The sequence below is a fragment of the Nipponia nippon genome, unplaced genomic scaffold, assembly GCF_047370975.1.
Source record: "Nipponia nippon isolate SJK-2023a ecotype South Korea unplaced genomic scaffold, ASM4737097v1 scaffold_6, whole genome shotgun sequence".
In the NCBI taxonomy this organism is placed as follows: domain Eukaryota; kingdom Metazoa; phylum Chordata; class Aves; order Pelecaniformes; family Threskiornithidae; genus Nipponia; species Nipponia nippon.
Genome location: NW_028262380.1, coordinates 58744418 through 58763085, shown reverse-complemented (window position 1 = coordinate 58763085; position 18668 = coordinate 58744418). Strand labels below are relative to the sequence as shown.

Below are 18668 nucleotides of genomic sequence, written 5' to 3'. Positions count from 1 at the left end.
GGTTGTTTGGTCTGGAGAAGAGGAGGCTGAGGGGAGACCTTATTGCTCTCTACAACTACCTGAAAGGAGGTTGTAGCGAGGTGGGGTCAGTCTCTTCTTCCAAGTAACAAGTGATCGGACGAGAGGAAACGTCCTCAAGCTGCACCAGGGGAGGTTTAGGTTGGATATTAGGAAAAACTTCTTCACCGAAAGGGTAGTCAGGCATTGGAAGAGGCTGCCCAGGGAAGTGGTTGAGTTTCCATCCCTGGAGGTATTTAAAAGACAGGTAGACGTGGTGCTTGAGGACATGGTTTAGTGGTGGACTTGGCAGCGCTAGGTTATCAGTTGGACTTGGTGATCGTAATGGTCTGTTCCAACCTTAATGATTCTATGATTCTAAGTATCAACCGCATTGTGCTTGCAGAAGTGTGGCTGGGCTCTGCAATATCTATTCTCTTCCTCACAGAAGTTCAGTCTTCGGAAACTGGGGAAGAACGGCAGCCAAATTTGGCTGTCCTTCTTCAGAACTTCCCCAGGGTCAGTTTTGCCTGCACCTGGTCCTGGCCCTGTGTGCAGGCATGTAGGTACATACACTAACGATAATCTCAGCTGAGCTGCAGGAGCATCTTCAAAAGAGTTGCCTTTCAAGGAAACGCACAAGCCCTTGGCAGTTATGTCCAGATGTGACTCTGCTGTGTATCTAATACTAATTAAATACTTGACAGGTGTTTTTTGGTTTTGTTTTGCAGGAAGAAATCATTCCTATTCTCAGCTCTGTATGCTGCCTTTATATTTGGTGGTCGGCACCTAATGAACAAACGAGCAAAATTTGAACTGAGGAAACCACTAGTGCTCTGGTCCCTGAGCCTTGCCGTCTTCAGGTAGGCGTTTCTTCACACCAGCTGCCTTTGACAGTAGTCCATGAAGAAGGTTTGGGGTTCTTCACATACAACAGCACTGCTAATGTGACTACAAGCTTACCCAGAAATGGCATTTTTTTAGTTCTGCTATTCAGGGTTTTGTCCTGATCCACTCCTCACCATTGAAATGATCCCCTTTGACTTGCCAGATCATACGGTGTTTGAAGAGGAGAGAAATCAATAACCCTCTTGAAGAACAAAGGTGAAAATAAAGTGAGGGCACAAGAAAAAGCAATTATGATTGCAGTAAATTTACCATGCAAGTTACAAATGGAAATAAACTAAGATGTTAGTCTCGTTCTCACTTGCTAGTTAGTATTATGTTTATATGGGTGCATATAAGGAATATTTAGTCAAGACTCTGGTCTCCATTATAGTGAGGTAAACCTAAAGTCGCTGCTTTGATGACAGGTACATTAGGCCACTGTAAGTGAAATCAGAATCTGGCTTCTGGTTTTTCCATCGCAAAGAGCTTGTGAATGTAGCAAAAGGATGGCTCCACAGGGAAAGGCTATTTTTTAGTGACAGACATCTCTCTAGCTGTGTGTTGACTCTGTCTCATGGAGTATGGGGAAAGTCAGGTTCAGATTCTTGATAGCTGCTGAAGTCAGGAGTAAAACTGACCAACCTGAATTCCACTTTATCTGCTTAATATGCTAATTTTCAATGAGGCTGAAGATAAATGAATGAATGAACAAATGCTTATAAAAATAGCCCTTATAAACACAAAAACTTTTGGTACAATTTACTAATAACAGTACACAGAAGACCTGAGGATTATCCTTCATTTCAGTGCCTATTGGGAGTGTAAGTTATAGTTCACTCAACAGCATAGAAACCATTTGCAAACCATTATCAAACACTGACACCTGTATCCCTGTATCTTTTTCTAATATCAATATAATAATTACTGATTATATTAGTTCACAAGTATATAAAAAAGGTTTGCTTACTGAGCAGCTGTGAATGGTGTATGATTTTTCACAGGATGGGAGTAGTTTGAGCTGAGAGTTTCTACAGAGTAAAATAAAGTAGGAGTGGAGAAGTTTGCTTTCTTTTGTGGCTTTTCCTTTTCTCCTCCGAAATTGTTCTGTCACATTGACACTTTCTAAAACTCCAGCAGTTGCGAAGTTGTCTCATCCAGCTAGGACATGCTAACAGCAGAACTTTATGTTGGCTTGATTTTAACAGTTCATCAATACCCTTAAAAAATACCCTAGTGCAGACAAAACTTTGAGAAGTCTAGATAACTCTGAGAGCAAGTTCTAACACTGTGAAAATTTATAATTTTCATCTGGTTGCATTTGGCACTGTACTTCTGGCTGTGTGTCTAGCACAGTTTTGCTGTTAGGGTCCTGTAAGCAATTGTCATCGTTTGTTCCAGAAACGGCTGAATTTCAGCAGCTGTTGAACTGATTCCTAGATGGCATGCCATTTGTGGATCAGTTTGTAAACTGATTTGTAACCAGCAGGATCCCAAAATGCATATGCCAATTAGACTTTCATATTGAACGTAGACACTAGAAAGTAGCTGACCTACACAGAGCGTTTGTAGTTTAATTCCCAAGCCGAAGCGGGGAAGCATGATTTCAGAACTGTTCTTTGCAGAAGGTGCCTAGGATGAATTTTAAAATCACATTTGAGTTTGAGATGGATTCACCACTGCAGGGTTTGCTTCCTCCATCAGCTCCAATAGCGCCGTTCCGGGGCAAGTGCTCCCCCAGCACTGCAGAACTCACCCTTTCCTCTGCACGTAGGGAGATGAGACAGCAGGGCGGAGAGTGGAGGAATGAACAGGAGTGAGAGATGTTTGGGCTACACAGAAGCACTGAGCATTTAAGCTGTGGGATTTGCTAGTGGGGACCAGTTGATTATGAAAATTATATGGCTATGCTTAGAAAGCTTTGCTCTTTGGAGGCGCTGGGTAGTATGCAGAAGAGTGAAGTAGGGAAGGGGGAAAATGACCCAAAATGTTTGCGGTAAGACAGAGCATGAAACCTCTGTAGCTTCCATAGTAACATGCAATCCCATACGAAACCAACCCAAACACAAAACCCCTTGACTTCTTGCCTGGAAAACAGGAAATGCAGAATATTCATTAAAACCTGAGATCAAGACTTCTTATAAAAAGTGTTAATTGGAACATCCATTTCCTGGTGTTTCACCACCGCTGTCCTTCCTAGGGCCATCGCTCACTCCCAGCCTTATTGACTCTCTTAGCAAGCTGCACTAGACTTTGAATGCTGTAAACTTTCCAAGTAACTTTGATTTATTTTTTTCTGGCTCCTCGCATAACCAGGTGTTTCATTTACATATGCTTGGCCTGAAAGACGTTTCTTCTTCCTCTGAAGGTCAATTCAGATAGATTTAGATGCCAGTGTTCTGCCTGTAGACTTACTATGGATCCAGGAAAATGCTCCTTAACTTTAAAAAGACTTCCTCTTTGGCTTTCTGGGATGCTGAAATGCTATGACTTTTACAATACCTTGCAGAAATTCTAAGTAATGTATTTGTCTGCTGTGAGTGGTTTTACTGAGGAAGAAAAAACTGCCTGGAGAGCCCTCAGTATTCTGCCTGAAGGTCAGTGTGAGGCTTTTTTCCAGAGTCCTTGTTTATCTCCCTTCTAGCACTCCTACCATTTTACCTGCTTCAAATATCCTCAGAAATAGTAACACTTAGCAGAGGCTGGAAAGATGTGTTTTGGGCTTAAAGAAAAAGGAAATTGCCTGCCAGGCAATGACATGGTCCTTCTTCAGAATGTATCCCGTACGCCTCGCTCTTGCCAAGATCATTTAAATGTGGTAGCAGCTACAGTAGGAAACTTGCCACGCTTATAAATAAACAAAACAACTACACCACCCTACTGAGCTTGCTGAGCATTCAGGAGCTCAGTCAAGAGCAAGTTTTGTGTCAACACTGGCAGCCAGCAGGATTTCTGAGGCAGAAAAGCAGCTTTATTTCCCTTTGGAAGCATCGACTAGTTTGAACATTTTGTCTCTGGAATAAGGTTACCAGTTCTCAGTGAAAACTTCTGTAGGAGCAGTGACAGTAAATCTTGCTTTTCACTTCGAAACCAGTGTGAAAACATGATCTTCTGAAATCTTTTGCTAAGGAATTAGTTTGGGATATTTTTCTTGGGTTGTTGGGTTGGGTTTTTTTTTTCTCCCTAGCAGGATTGTTGACTTGTTTCAAGCATTGAAGATTTATTGTTGTCTGAAACGTTTTCAGTCTTTTGTTTTGTTTTGTTTTCTACACTTTAATTGAGTATTTTTGCCCAGCCTGGTTATGTACTGGGGTCCTGGGGGAGCAGCTCTGTGCTGCTCCATGTCAACGGGAGCCCGCTGTTAGGAAGCTGACACAAAAGTTAATTTTTCAGTCTTGTAAGACCCCAAGGAAACTGTTGCTGATTCGCCTACATATCAAAGTGACAGTCAGCCCTGTATTTCTGAATATTTCTTGGGGTTAAAAATCTGCAAAAACACATACAATCTGAGTTGCCAGTTTTATATTCATGCCACTTTGAACATAAAGTTAGGGTCATTCATTGAATTTTTTACTTGGAGTATATCAAAAGTGTCATGCTGGCACCTCTAGGAGTCAGCAAAGCTGAGACCAAGACTCTCACAGAAGGCTACGAAGTCATTAATTCATGTTTTCATTACCTCTCAGCTGGATTTTTGTAATTCCTTTTATAGGCCGTAGAGTCTGCGTATGGGTAGCATCGCTATCAAGGAGTTTTAAACATGTATTTGATCACCTGGTCTTCACACAAGACAGCAGCATGGTGCCATTTTCACTTGCTCTCCATCCTTAAGGGGCTGCCAACACAAGTCTCAGGGTCAAGGCACTAACTAATAACAGTAAAAGGTTGCCTTCCCTCGGGAATACTGTCACGTCAATACAGGAGATGAAGAAGCTAAAACATCCAACGTGATGCCGTCATTGGTAGGCAGAGGCTAAGCCTCTGACCATGACTGGTGCAGCGAGAGGAGGGATTTCTCTTTGTCTAGCCAAACCACACAACCATAACACTATTATCATCGCCTGAGATCACTTAGATTCTAATCCAGATTCAGCCATGCTTTGTAGCAGTGGTGGAAGTCAGTCAATGTCAATACAAGGTTTCAAATGTGTTTCTTCCTGGGAAACACTTTCTCTCAAACTAGTAGAAATGGTATCAAACGTAGCTGAAGGGTCGCTAGCTGCTTGCCACAAAGCTAACCAGAGCGTCAAAAGTGGAATATTCCAACAGCAACAGGTCTTGCATTTGAAGCGCAAAACCAAAAAGGCTCACTGGAAGAAGGTGACTCACTTTGCTTTTGTGAGAAGCAAATTTTGCTTTTGTGAGAAGCTGGTGTAATTGATCAGTCACCGCAGACACAGCAGCATTTTATAGAGGGGTTTGCACTTGCTCCGCAGAGAGCTCCTGACAAGGCAGTCCGAAACACGTCTTTATGTGGGGAACTCAGTCCTGAGCTGAACTGAATGGAAAAGGCTAAATGTAAGTTTAAAGAAAGGGTTTCAGTTGCTTGGATTTGTGATTCTGAAATACATTCCAGTTATCATGCTTATAAGTAGGAAAATTGATGAAAAATGATTCAAATTTATGTCCTATGTCAAGAGCTGCCATTCACAGATACTTGCCATGGTGATTAAAACACAACTTTATTTCATATGTTGCTGAGCAACCCATCAAAATCTTAAAATACTCCGAAATTTTATAAAGGTCCTGACGGTACATTCAAAGAGCAAATGAGTTACTGAAAAGGCCAATATTTGCCAAATAACATTGAAATTAATAAGCAGCATTTAAGGTGAATTAATAATCTTCTCTCTTATAAATTTAAAAGCAAGTGAATTCCATGTGAAACATTCCCTATATTTGTAAAGCATTAATGCATATTCTCAGTAGGACATTTCTCAGAACCCAAATTAGTAAAATGCTTAATATATACCTACTGAACAATTTATTTCGATAGGACCATGTTCATCTTTATGTACTTACCTCATTTTCTTATATAACAGATATTGGAAACATCTTTTTAATTACCATCTTAGAGCAAAAGTTGAAAGTTTGGTGAACAGTAGGAATTCAGAATGATTGGAGAGAAGACAAAAATCCCTTGGATGAGACTTAACAGTTCAAGAAGAAAAATTTCTTTTCCGTAGGCTGAACTGTCATCCCAATAGGGAAATACAAACAGTGCTGTGTAGGGTGACTTCATACATTGCAAATCAAATGCTGGCTGGCATTAAAAAAACAGTGTAGAGGTGATGAAAATATATAGACTAAGAGCAATAAAGTACTGTCAAGAAGATGTATCTCCAATAGGTACCTTATTTATTCTAAGTAAGAAGAGCATCCCATGACAAATATCTTTATTCCCAGAATTGTAATTGATGCCGTGTGACAAAATGCTGTGCCCATCCTCTTTTGAAATCTTACCTCTTCATTCACTCTGCTGTTACTGCTGTGGACTCTGTTGTGTCCATCGAAGTCATTTTGCATGTAAACTGGTTTTACTGTTTTTACCTAATCAGGCCTAATTAAAAGTAAACCAAGGATTCCCTGTGAGACCTGGCTGATGCTACTTTACAGGAGATATGGATAGGACTGGCTAAAAATTCCTATGAAAATCTCTTTTTTCAGTGCTAAGCTGGGCCTCCTTTCTTTAAAAACTTCTTTTTTTTTCTGACTGTTTGCTTGCTTGCTTGTCTTTATTACTGGAAAACCGAATATCTTAGCGAAGTGAATTCAACACATTATTGGGAAAGCAGCTGTTGCACTCGTTTTGCCCTTATTCCCTCCTCACTCTCGCAACCAGTGAGAGTGTTGACACTCAGTTTGTCCCCTTAAAGTACACCTTCCTCAGGAGGTCGCCCTGTCCCAGCCCACAGGAGCCCTCGCAGGCCACCACTCAGCGTGAATGTCCTACTCAAAGCAGAGTCCCCTGGGAGTGAGACTTTTTCACTCCCATTTTAAATGGGGAGCAGACTGAAAAGTGTATTTGAGGAATAAAGAACATGTGTCTGGTGGCTTAAGAAGGGAACTGTACTAGAGAGAAAGTAGGTAATTCATTCAAAAGAAGTCAAACCTCCCATCTGTCCCCCTGTGGTGGCACTTCTGCATTTTACTCAGCCTCGGTACTTGGTTCGTGTGCCTGGTAAAAGGTCCTCCCCTGTGCAGAAATCCCTGGGGAACAGAAATCTCCATGTGTTTTCTTCTGAGTAAGTCCCCCAACAGCTTGTGCTTGTTGGAGACAGTGGTAATAAAACACTGAGAGGCGTTAACTTGCATGACCTATCAAATCAACATTGCATCTGCGGACGAGTGTGTTAATAAACACTGCCAAACCGAGCAGCGTTCACACGCAGGGTTGCATACGGGTGTCAAGCCGTGGTTTAGCGAAATCACCATTTTGCGACGAGTTTAACTTCTTCTGAACAAATGTGCCTCTTCATGCCTGTACCATTCAGCATCTTCCCTAGGTTGCTGAATAAATAAAATATTTTTATTATTTACCAACTGTGGAGAATCCCTGAGATCTGAACTTCTCTAAATGCTTGCAGGAGTACTGCCCTGGGGAGGACAGAGTGAAAAAGGAAGATCAATGGCTCCAGGCCTGTAATTGCCATTAAATTTATGGATCTGAGCAGCTCATTACAGCTGTATTATAACTTTTAGCTTCTTTAAGCCTTCTTTATTCTGTCAAATGCTAGTCTTTTCCTGTAACTTAGATTTTGCTTACTTTGTTATCTGCCTGTTTTACAGCTTTAGTGATGGCTAACTCCATTGGTTGGCTTGATTCTCTGCTAAATCTTTTACTTTATTACTTTTTGGCTTTATTTGCCTAGGATAATTTCAAACTCCTGAATACATACATTTCAATGCTGTACATGACAGTCACTCTACTAACTTGATGCATTTGATCCTGAAAGTATCTTTAATTTATCCTGCAGAAATAGATATGCCGCTTTTTTCGGATTATCATTTAAATCACTGCAATATTACAGTTATTCTAAAATTTTCTTGAGATAATGGATGCTGAGAATAATTTCAGTAACGACACAGGAACAAGTGCAAATGCCCCTGAAGCAGTCATTAAGGACTGCTTAAGAGGTACCCTGTGCTTATGAATCCTCATGGGCTACTTTAGTAATCCTTAGACGGATTCCTTAATTTTTACGAGATTTTGCACCAAACACAGGGCTTAAGTTGAAAATTGATTTTTTTTTCCTTTTTAGTAATATAGCCACAGTCAAACTTCCTGAAATAAATACCTAAGCTAGGAAATGTTTCTTGACAGAAAAACATCTCACCGAGTATACAGCCTTCACAGGGTGCCAGGGATCTTCAGCTGCAACAACAGTCCAATTATTATTTAGTGATGGAAGAGTGAGTTACTGCTCGAGAAATAACAGCTTTCATTAAGAAATATTGTTCCTGCAAGTTCGTGCCCTTCGTGTGCCAGATAATCAGGGAGCAGCGTCAGGTAACAGCACATTGAGGAGGACAAGACCGGATGATAGGTAATTACTATTGATTAGCTTGTAACTGACTCTTTGCAAGTCAGATGAGATGCAGGAATGCGTGAGTACAGCTGAAAAATTATTTGTCATTCGCTGAGAGAGAACAGTTACATGTTTTTCAGCAGTGTATGGTTACGCGGGTGTCCCTGTAAGCAACTTATGCTATTCTCTCGTGTTCCTAGGGTAATGATTGAGTGCAACTGCCCTTCAGCCTGACCATTGCTCCTTGTTTATCTCTACCAAAACCCAATGGGCCTTGTATAGCCACCAAGTGCTCTGTGTAAGACTCTCCATGCAAGTATAACCCTTTTTACCTCCACCAATTATCTTCTCCTCTGTTGTAAAGACTGCTTGTAGGAATCTAGCCCTGGCATTTGTTTTTCTGCTATGCTTTATAAGCGGCGCAAGTTCTTCCACCAGCTCACAGAGCTTTGCTTTATTGATTATTTTTGTACTCTGCTCCTCAGGATTGTCTGAATATAGCTAATCCCAATCATAAAGAAGGAAGGTCTGGGGGATCCAATTGCATTTCCTGGAGAGGGAATTCAGGCTCCATGAGGAGGGACTGGAAGACAGTAGCTGTGGTAGATTGATTTTTATCCACACATATAAATAAGCCTTCGGACTAGTAGTTGCAGCAATTGGCAGAAGTGTTGAGCTTGCCACTTTAGCAAGGGAGAATCAGATGGATTTTACTCTGCTGTGGTGTTAATGTGATTAAAATCTCCAGATGACAGTGTCCATTGATCTGAAGCCCTGCAGAGATGTCACTCTTTGGATATGCTTAATGAGGTCCCTGGAGAGGGAAGGAAATAAGTTAAGCCTGGTTTTCTTTCCAGTTTTGTCAATAAAAAGGACAAAGAAATGTTTTTGGGAGCCAGGTGAGTTGTGACTAGGAGACGTGCCGACAAGAGGGAAGGGCTGAAAGGAGTGGATCCACGTCGAGGGATTTGTTGCTGAGGAGCAAAAAAAGACTGATGCAAGGAGCTTGGTATCTGCCCGCACTTGAAAACCACAGAGCGAGCTGTCACTTTAATATACCTCATTTCCCTCCCCAAAATTTATCACATGGGAAAGTAATAACCACCCAGGCATGTATGCATATGCTTATGGGTATATAAACCTGCACAAATGATATATTATTTCTTAGAGCCATGTAAAATATTTGCACAATTTTTAAATCACTCTGAGCTGGCCTGGCTTCAGTTTTTGCTCCCAACTGAAAACTCAAATGATTTGCATTGAAAAGCTTGCTAGAGAGACATCTGGATCAGATACAGTAGAAAGGTCTGAAAAGCAGGGCTTGTGTGTTTGGTTCAGTGATGGGATATTTTTTTTAGAGATGGAGGGGAATTCTCTCAAATTTTGCTCTGGGATTTTGATAGGACTGAACCCAAACCTCAAAGTATGCGTGAACTTCTGCAAAGAAAAGTCTTCTGCCAAAAAGAGTGATAAAAACTGCAAAGATCAGCACAACTTTTGCTCACACACATGGTGCTGAGTCCCAGAGCACCCCGTTATAAAACACTTCCAGGACTGCTGACCACCAGGTTTTGGGGGTAAGTGAGCGCCACACTGAGAAAAGCTTATGTTATTCCTCATCTCCCCCTTTTCTCACCTTCTTCTTAACAATAATGTGGCTTGCACTCCACCCTGAATGGGACTCGGTCACCTTCAAGGAGGGCAAGAGGACTCTGCGGGTGAGCTGCAAGACCCATCTGTTCTCCTTGGTCAGGAGATGGGCAGGGGGAGAAGCTGAGGAGCAGCTGGGCAGCAAGGCGGTAGAAGGAAGATTTGGCTGTTGGGGCTTGTTAAATTCTTGGTGTTCTCGTGCCCTTACAGAGATGGTAACTAGTCTAGTAAATATGTTTTGGAGGCACCCAATTCTATTGTTCAGAGCAGTGGTTTATACAGAGAGAATATGTAACAGGCATATATAATGGGAATGGTACTTAATACAGCATTGGTATGGTCCCTGCTCCATTCTCAACCATATCCTGAGAGTATTTCTGAGCTTTTGAGTCAGTCCTGGGATTTTCTGTCACCCTCTTAAGGAACCATATTTGAAACAAGACCTAGCAGAGAGATGCAAAACAGTGTCTTAAATGCCGTTTCAATGGCTTCCCAGAGCAGAGTAGCTGTTGAGAGCACAGTGCCACAGTTTGAACTCTGTAGTGCCAAGGCTGGCTGGAAAGACTCCTGGTCTTTGTTTTTACCGCTGTGACTGAGAGCAATGAAACCACATCATTAAAAAAAAAACGGAGGAGAGACTATTTTAGCTGCATCATTCACCAGTCCAGTTAAACAGCACAGCCGTGCAACCAGCCAAATCAGCGCAACTGGGCAGGCAGCAGGGAAGTGGAGGCAGCAGCCTGCCTGCGGAGCGAGTGGTGGAGCAGCTCCGGCGCGGGAGGACCAGCGGAGCTCACGGTGGGACGCGCGGGTACGGGAGCTCAAAGCAGAGGAGCTACAGAGCGTGCCCATCGCTAGTTACTGCATACACCTCCTCCAAGAAAATGAACATTTTTCAAATAATGCATTCCCTCGGCTGCAGAGGTAAAATTGCAAGTGGGAACAAAAGCGTTAGTCATTTCAAGCTTTCAGGGAGTTTGGGAAGCTAAAACCATTTCTTAGTCTAAAACACTTGTGAAAACTGTGCTCTTAATTACAATAGTTTAGTCATTATGAAGAATATAGATACCTTATGGCCTTTCAGACACATGGGCTGAAGAAGATGAGTTCTCTGTTCTTTTTAAAGAAAGAGATTAACATAAGTGCTGTTAAAAGACTGTTTTGGTAATTTTTGAGAATGTGCTTTTAAAGGTGTTCAGTTACCATAGGAAAAAGGTTCATCACGGCACCAAGGTGCTTTTTCCATAATTTTTTCTTGTTCCTACCCATTGTAAGAGAATAAATAATGGTCCCAAGTAATTTTATCAATAGGCTGGGCCTTGGAGGACACAGGTGCACAAGGGGGTTGCTGTGCTTTCAGTTATCTGCTAGCAACTGAATTGCAACTGAGCACGTGGTTGTCTGAACACAGATACAAAGGGGTGAAATATGAATATGAAACTTCCTTCTCTGATATTACAGTTTTACACTAAAATTTAGTTTTACACTAAAATTGCCATAGACAGAATGAGCACATAAATAGTTACCATAGTTCATCAGCACCAGGGAAGCCTCAGTAACATGTTTTCACATCTGTGCCCAAAGTTGGTTTTGTTAAAGGCAAATATGGGAAAATGATAGCCAGTGTGATTTTTTTCCCAGTGAAATGCAAACGATATAGAGTAGAAGTGAGTTCAGCTTAGGTGCACAGTAACATCATGATAGTCCTAAATCCCAAACGTACAAAAAACAAGCATTGCAGTCCTCTGCAAGGCTGACTCGGAAATAATGAGGTTTTTTTCATTTTACAGTGAGAGTTTAGGGTTCTGTTTTTGTCTGTGGTTGACTCACTGGTTATGTCTTCAGGCTTTTCCTTCATAGACTTGGGTAGATAGAAGCCTTTTAAAATGCACTTCCCACAGAACCAGTTGCTGCTGGATGAGATTAAACCCTGCATTTTTGTAGTTTTATCAAGTGACAGCATTAATAAAGGAAAACAGGAGTTTTTAAGAATACTGGCATTGAATCTTCCACCTCACTAGCATGGGTTTTGTACCTGCCCGTGTCACAAGGAGTTAAGCATTTAAAGCCACCCCCCACCGTGGATTCTGATCCATACCTGATTTTCTTCTGGAGTTCACTGGTGCGAGTAAGGGGATCAGCAGGGAGCATTAATACAAAACAACTACAGTAGTTAGAACAACTGCAAAAATTCCACAAGGGAGAAGAATCCAAATATTTTCTCCTATGGCAAGGTCGGCTGCTGGGGTCTGGTCCTATGCAATGTCAAGGGGTGGGACAGTGGAGGGGAAATAGAAGCAGGGATACTATTAATTAAAATTCACTCCGTAGGTTCACATTCTCTGTGGCTTGTGTCAGGCCAAATCCACAGTGGTGTTTGCCTAATACATCAAGGGAAAACAGAGGGAAAGCAAGAGTCTGACTGAGTCTGTGGAAGGCACGTATTGCTTTTACCTGGTCTTCCAGCTAGGTCAAGAAGTTTTCAACTGTTTCTGTTTCTGGGACAGCACAGCTTTGTAAACTCGCGCTGTACCTCTCTGTGCATCACTCTGTATTTTTAGGTCTTGAAAGCATGCTGCCAAAATGTCAGATGTGCAGATGATGAAAATGTGATGTTACAAGGTATAACAACAGCTTTTATGCCTATAAACTATCTTTAAAGATATTGATGTACCTTGGGTAATTAAGATGGAGGGTTTGGGACTTGAAGGTTTAGAGAGTAACCTTAAAAAGTGAAAAGAAAATCTATAGTAGGTCAAAGGACTCTGAAGAAAATTCCTCGTACTGGAGTGTGTTTACTGTTAATTCAATACTGTTTTCACTGATACAGAGTGAGGTCAGACCTCTATCTGCTTACGTCAAACGGCCCTCACGGGTAGGGCAGTGAACCACAACTCATGATATTGCACATCATTTCTCATCCTGGCTCTGACACAGATTTTTGACAGGACATTTACATTTCAGTTTGCCTCACCTCTCTGTCTTTGAAATGGGTGTTACAGTTAGCCACCTTACGAGGCTGTCACAAGAGTAAAGGCCATTAAGGGCTGTGAAATATTCCCAAATACAATGCTAAGGGCCTTGGAGGTGCCAGCACCAACAGAAGAAGTGTGAAGGAAGTTAGGTCTGAACGGGAAGAGACCTCAGCTTACAGACAGCTTTGTACTTAGCAGTTCTTCACACAGGGACGTGTGACCTAATGCAGTTGCTGGCCTGAATATTGTTGAGGCCTTGGTAATTCTGGGAACAGCCCAAGCTGGAGGCGGTAGGTCACTTGACTGTTGGAAAGCAGACCAAAATTTTGCTATGGCAACAGAGAGGTCTGCTCTATGGAGAGGATGGAGATGTCCTTTTCATCACAAGCGGATTCGATGAGGAGGCAGGATCTTCCTGGGAGGTACCTGAATCAGTTCTGGGAGGTAAAATAGGCAAGTGCTTTACAAGTGTTTTACAAGAACAGATCTGTCTGCAGGATCGTGTCTCCTTCTCTCCATTACTAACCTTGGCATTGCTTGAAACCACTTCAGAAATGTTGAAGGATGATGAAACAACAGCCTAATTACATTAATTTTCTTTGCCATTTCTTATAAAAATAACAGTTGGCCTAAGTTCATCAGCTGTAATTTGATCAAGTGTCTCTCTAGGATCTCAAGGTAACTCACTATTAAAAAGACTTCTCTTTTAAATGCTTGTAAAATACCTCATAAATGTTACATTTAGAGCTAAGAGAGACCAAATCCATAGTCAGTACTATTCTTTTTCAAACTTTTTTATCACTTAAATGAATACCATATCGCTGTGTATCTTTCACTTACCAAGAGGCTGATTCATTTATTTTGGAAAATGTAACCCTCAGTTCCACAAACCTAGCAAAACATTTTTAATCACCAGGTGCAGTCTTACAAAGCTGGTTCTTCTAGTCAGTTTTAATATATATGAATATTTCATATAGGCTGTCCTTGTCTCACATTGACCGGTTAGGATGTTGGGTGCCAGCTCCTTTTCTCTGAGATTAGAGGACATGTCATACTGCACTGATTTAACTACAGCTCTCATTAACTCCTTGAGATCAAAATAAGATCCATTAATTCCATGTAGGTCACTGAACAACAGCCAAATGATATCTTTCAGTCATTGCCCACATTTCATTTGTACTTAATGATCGGTTTCTTAGTATATGGTTTCTCACTGTACAGTAAAGATGTCATGATTTTGCAATCAAAGATAAGCCTAAAGCAACCTTATAGTTTCTACACCTGTTTAAATACAAGAAGACTCGGGATTTTATGGAACTGCATTTGAATACAATCAAGGCAAACTAAGACAGGAGTCACATCTGAGATAATGTTTAGGTAGTCTGACAACCTTCTAGTGAAACTATATGTTAAAGTTGTCATAGGATTAATAACTTCCTTCTCTCATTTGGAGGATTTATACCATCTGGAAAATCCAACTTTTTTAAAATATTGCACCATCACACATTGCGCATTGCCCGGTGAAGGTAGTACTGCTCCTCCCTTCCCCCAGCAAAGCTGGCCAGATGTGGATGAATGTGCACATCATTGGGGAAAAAAAAAAAAACAAAAAACCATGTAAAGAGTTAAGAAGTGATTAATTTTTTTAAAAAAAAGAAGGGGAGGAACAGCTGCAATGACATCTAGCCAGTCCACACACCCAAGAGCAGCTTGGGTGTCAGAAAGCAGAGCAAAGCAGTTGTGAATTCTGGTGGGTTGTGCTGCTCCTTTGCTATGTTCTTGCACTTGTCCACCCTCTGGAAAGGGAGGCCCGCAGGACCCATATTTGCTCTCTGTGATATCCTGTGAACATGTGCCCGTAGACTCTTAAGGAAACTTAATTAGCCAGGAAACATATTTCTCACTCACCCTTTGCTTCCATATTCTGGAAGGTTGGTGTGTGTGATGGCAGGTCTTGCCAGTCCCCTCCCCATGGTGGAATGAATGCCATCTCTGTTGGGCAGGCTCTTGGGGAGGCTACTCTCATGGTTTTAATTCTTTGCTCAGCCTTGAAACAGTCTGGCATGTCTACCCACAAAAGGATTTTGGAACAATAGGCTTTAAATAAACACCCAGACACCAGTAAAAGTCAGCAGGCTGTTGGTCCGTAATTCTGGTCAGCACAACCTAGACCCTAATATCCTTTCTTCATTTGACTCTCCCCAGGTAACCACTTTAACCTGGACATGCCCTTGTATGTTGGCTCAACTTTAAAAACAAACTAGCCTGACTACAGCAATATCATGAGGGAATTGGAAGAAATGCAGTTTCATTTTTTTTTTTTTCGCAGATTGAGGGCAGACCCCCATAAACCTCCTGATTTAGCTACTAAAATTTTGTTTGACGGTCTTCTCTTCTTGACAGAAAGGTTAGCAGTTTCCCAGAGTACTCTGCTTCTGTGAGACTTGAACCCACTGCAAAATGTAAGCACAGATTTTAGGTTGGGAGCAGGCCAATGGTTCATTAAATCTTCCATCTTTCCCACTGGCTTGATGGTATAATAACCACAGCAGCAGCAAAGCAGCAAGCACACTGTGATCTGACTACCTCACCTGTCTACACAGATAATAGTTTAGGTATATCTTCTTATAATACAGCTGTATATACGGTGTGTGTGGTCAGCATACAGATGCATGTTCCCAGAACTCCTGCCCTGTTTGCTCGGACCCATCCTCTTGTGCTTCTTCCCTGGAAAGGGCCATTTCCCAACACTGGTGTGCCGACTTTATCTGAAGTCACCTAGGAAAAAATAATTCTGTGTCAAGCTTGGAAAAAACCCTTCCTTCTGCTGCTTTGCAAGGCAAGCGGCCCCTTCAACGCTTGCATCCTCTGGAGGTGTCTCTGTGTCTTTTTAGGTAGCCAAATGTACTCTTCCTTCTCACACAGATGAAGCAGGGTTTTGTGGGAGACAGATAGAAGTCTCCTACTTTTTTATTTCTGGCAACAAAATCCATCGGTTCCGTAAGAAAGCTGTCACCCAGCCCTGCCCCTACTGCCTCATCCGCCTGGTGCATATCACTGATGGGCTGGTACTCTGGGACCACGTCTCATGAGACTGCAGAAGGTAAGAGTGATTTGAAAGAAGCTCATCCTTACCAGGTGGAGAAGAAAGGCTCTATAAATACTTCCAACCAAAAGAAACCTACTGGTCGTGTTGCAGCGTTGCTTTGTTACAAACTTATTTTTGGGAATTCATCAAAGAGCACAGGGAGCAAACGGCTGAAAGGTATTCAAAGGGACATGCACCCACGTCCGCACATGTTGCTTGATAAAAACAGGAGTTTCTGAGTTTCTTTACTGATTTGGGGGTAGCTGCCCAGTTGGGGAGTTCAGAGCAGTCTGATGAAGGTGGTTTCAACTGCATTTCTTTTCAAGAAACTTAGTTCACAGAGTTGTTTCCCTTATAGATGCTTTCTCTGTGCATTTTCCTAGTATCAGTTCGTATCTTGCATATTTTCTGTTGCTTGGCTAAGCACAAAAATATTCTGTTGCCCTTTTCCAGTAACTGCTTTCTGTAGGGGTGCTCTCAGACTACCGGGCCGCTCTGACCTGTCAGACCGAGGGCTCGCTGTGCATCCCGCGCTCCTCTGCCCCATCAGTAGCACAACAACTTGTTCCTCTTTTATGAGGACCACAGGTTTTAAATCAGCAGGGCACAGAAAGGCCATTTTATTGTGTTAAGAGAGCAGCTCTTCAGCAGCGGAAGGGAAACTTGGTATGACCGCTGAAACCCTCCGCTGAACAGAACGGAAAGGTGGATGTGGTTTGATTTGTCACGAAGGAAGGTGTAGGAAGCTCCACGTTCTTCACCCGCTGACCTTTAAACATTTCTTTCTAACTCACAGTGCTTCCTCTGTAAATAATTTGCATGCTAAAACAAACAAAAAAAAAACCAAAAACAAACCCCAAAACCTGCTTCCCTATTTTCTCACTGTTACAATACAAGCAAGCAGGCTGCAGTCTGAGGGCTGTGACTCCGCACGTAAGGTGATCTCGGCTGCTCTCCCGGGACCGCTGTCTGTTCGAGGTGGCTTTCGCTGAGGAGGACCACATGCTCTCCGCCACCTCCCTCTGCTCCCAGGGCACAGACTCACCTGCTGGGACTCCTGTGAGTTGCCATGTAAGCAGGTCGGGGCAGCATTAAGATTTCTTCTCTCCTCCAGCCAGGCCTTGGGCTGGGAGCTGGAGCTGGACCCATGGGAGCTGTAGCTGGGTGCCCGACTGGCTCGCTGCCGGACTAGCCCAGCACACCTACTGCAGAAGATAGCCTGACACCTCTGAGACTGGTCAAACCAGCTGGGTGCCTGTGCTTTGGGCCATGTTGAACAGCCTGTGGGCCTGGGTAAGGAGGGCTCTGCTTGAAGTCCCTACCAGCCCTTAATTTTGCGCAGCACAGCTGGGTCTTGCTGTCTGAGGACTCCCTGCTGCTCTCTGCTGGTGCTGTGTATGCAGGATGGCATGCTTTCGAAAATAAAGATACTCCACTTTTTACATGTAGCTTGTAGCTCACGTGTTTTACATTCACCTTAGCAATAGTCAAGACTGTTATTCCATTCAATGCCATCTTTACCTAGTTCTGCAGATACAGTTTGCATGGTGCATTTGGTTAGTTCAAGGGTTTTTTTTTGACTGGAACAGAGAATTTCTGCTCTGTGATTATCACAGCACTAAAATCCTTTAGCAGTTGTTGCTATATTCTGTGCTGAACTTTTAAATTTTTTTTTACGTAGCAGTCACCTTCCCTGCTCAATTCTGCAGCGTTGATCCTGAACCGGGATGTCCAGAGGTGTCAGGAGCCCATGCAGTGATGGGTCTGCATAGAAAGCAGCCCTAGCAAAAATGGGCAGTGTCCTCCTCGCTGCGAGGAGGAGCTGGGCCTGCTACAATGGCAGCTGGGGTTGAACTGAAGTCTTGAACTACCTGCTGCCCTTTCAGGCTGTTGAGGAACAAGTACTTCACTCCCTCCTGGTAAGCAGGATGGAGGGAACAGAAAGCAATAGCAGGCTAACTAACGCCTGTGTTGTCCTCCCATCAGCTACCTCCCCAGCCCTCAGTTTCCCTCCTTCTTAATGCTGCGCCTAATCCATGCATGGGATGTGTTTTGAGGCCCTCGTTTGAAAACAAGTTTGCGAGGGAAAAGTATTAGGTTTTATTTTACTCATGGATATGTTTTGATCATATTATGGACAGGAAAAATATCAATTGGGCACTTGTTAATCTACCAGAGAAGTCACTGCCTGAAGGGAGGAGAATGTAGGACATTTTGAGTCTGAATAGATGAGAAAGCTGCATTAGCTGGTGCAGTTTGTTTCTGATCAGTCTCTCTAGTTGCAAAAGGCTGTAATTGTACAGTAATTCACTGCTACCTTATTTCTAAAATCCCTGCAGATGATTCCCACCAGACAGACTGCTTTGGTAAGCAGTTCATTTCAATACCTCACAAAAGCTACAGCAGAGAGCAGGATGAGGACAAAATGAAGCAGAAGTGATTTACTGAGCAAGCAATGTCATCACTCTGCTGCACATCATGTCTTTGCGAGACAGAAATTTGTTGGTTGATCTTACCTTACAGAACAAACAAGATTAAGTGGCA

At 42.5% G+C, this 18668-nt stretch overlaps 1 protein-coding gene across 2 annotated transcripts in view; it reads left to right on the top strand.

The window, feature by feature from the left end:
• Positions 1 to 18668, top strand: part of ELOVL6 (ELOVL fatty acid elongase 6) — a 77854-nt gene that overhangs the window by 51485 nt on the left and 7701 nt on the right. For both annotated transcript variants that reach the window (XM_087737699.1, XM_087737698.1), the window contains one exon: positions 729 to 860. In XM_087737699.1, the coding sequence (XP_087593825.1) occupies positions 729 to 860 (132 nt within the window). The remainder of the gene's footprint in view (positions 1 to 728; positions 861 to 18668) is intronic.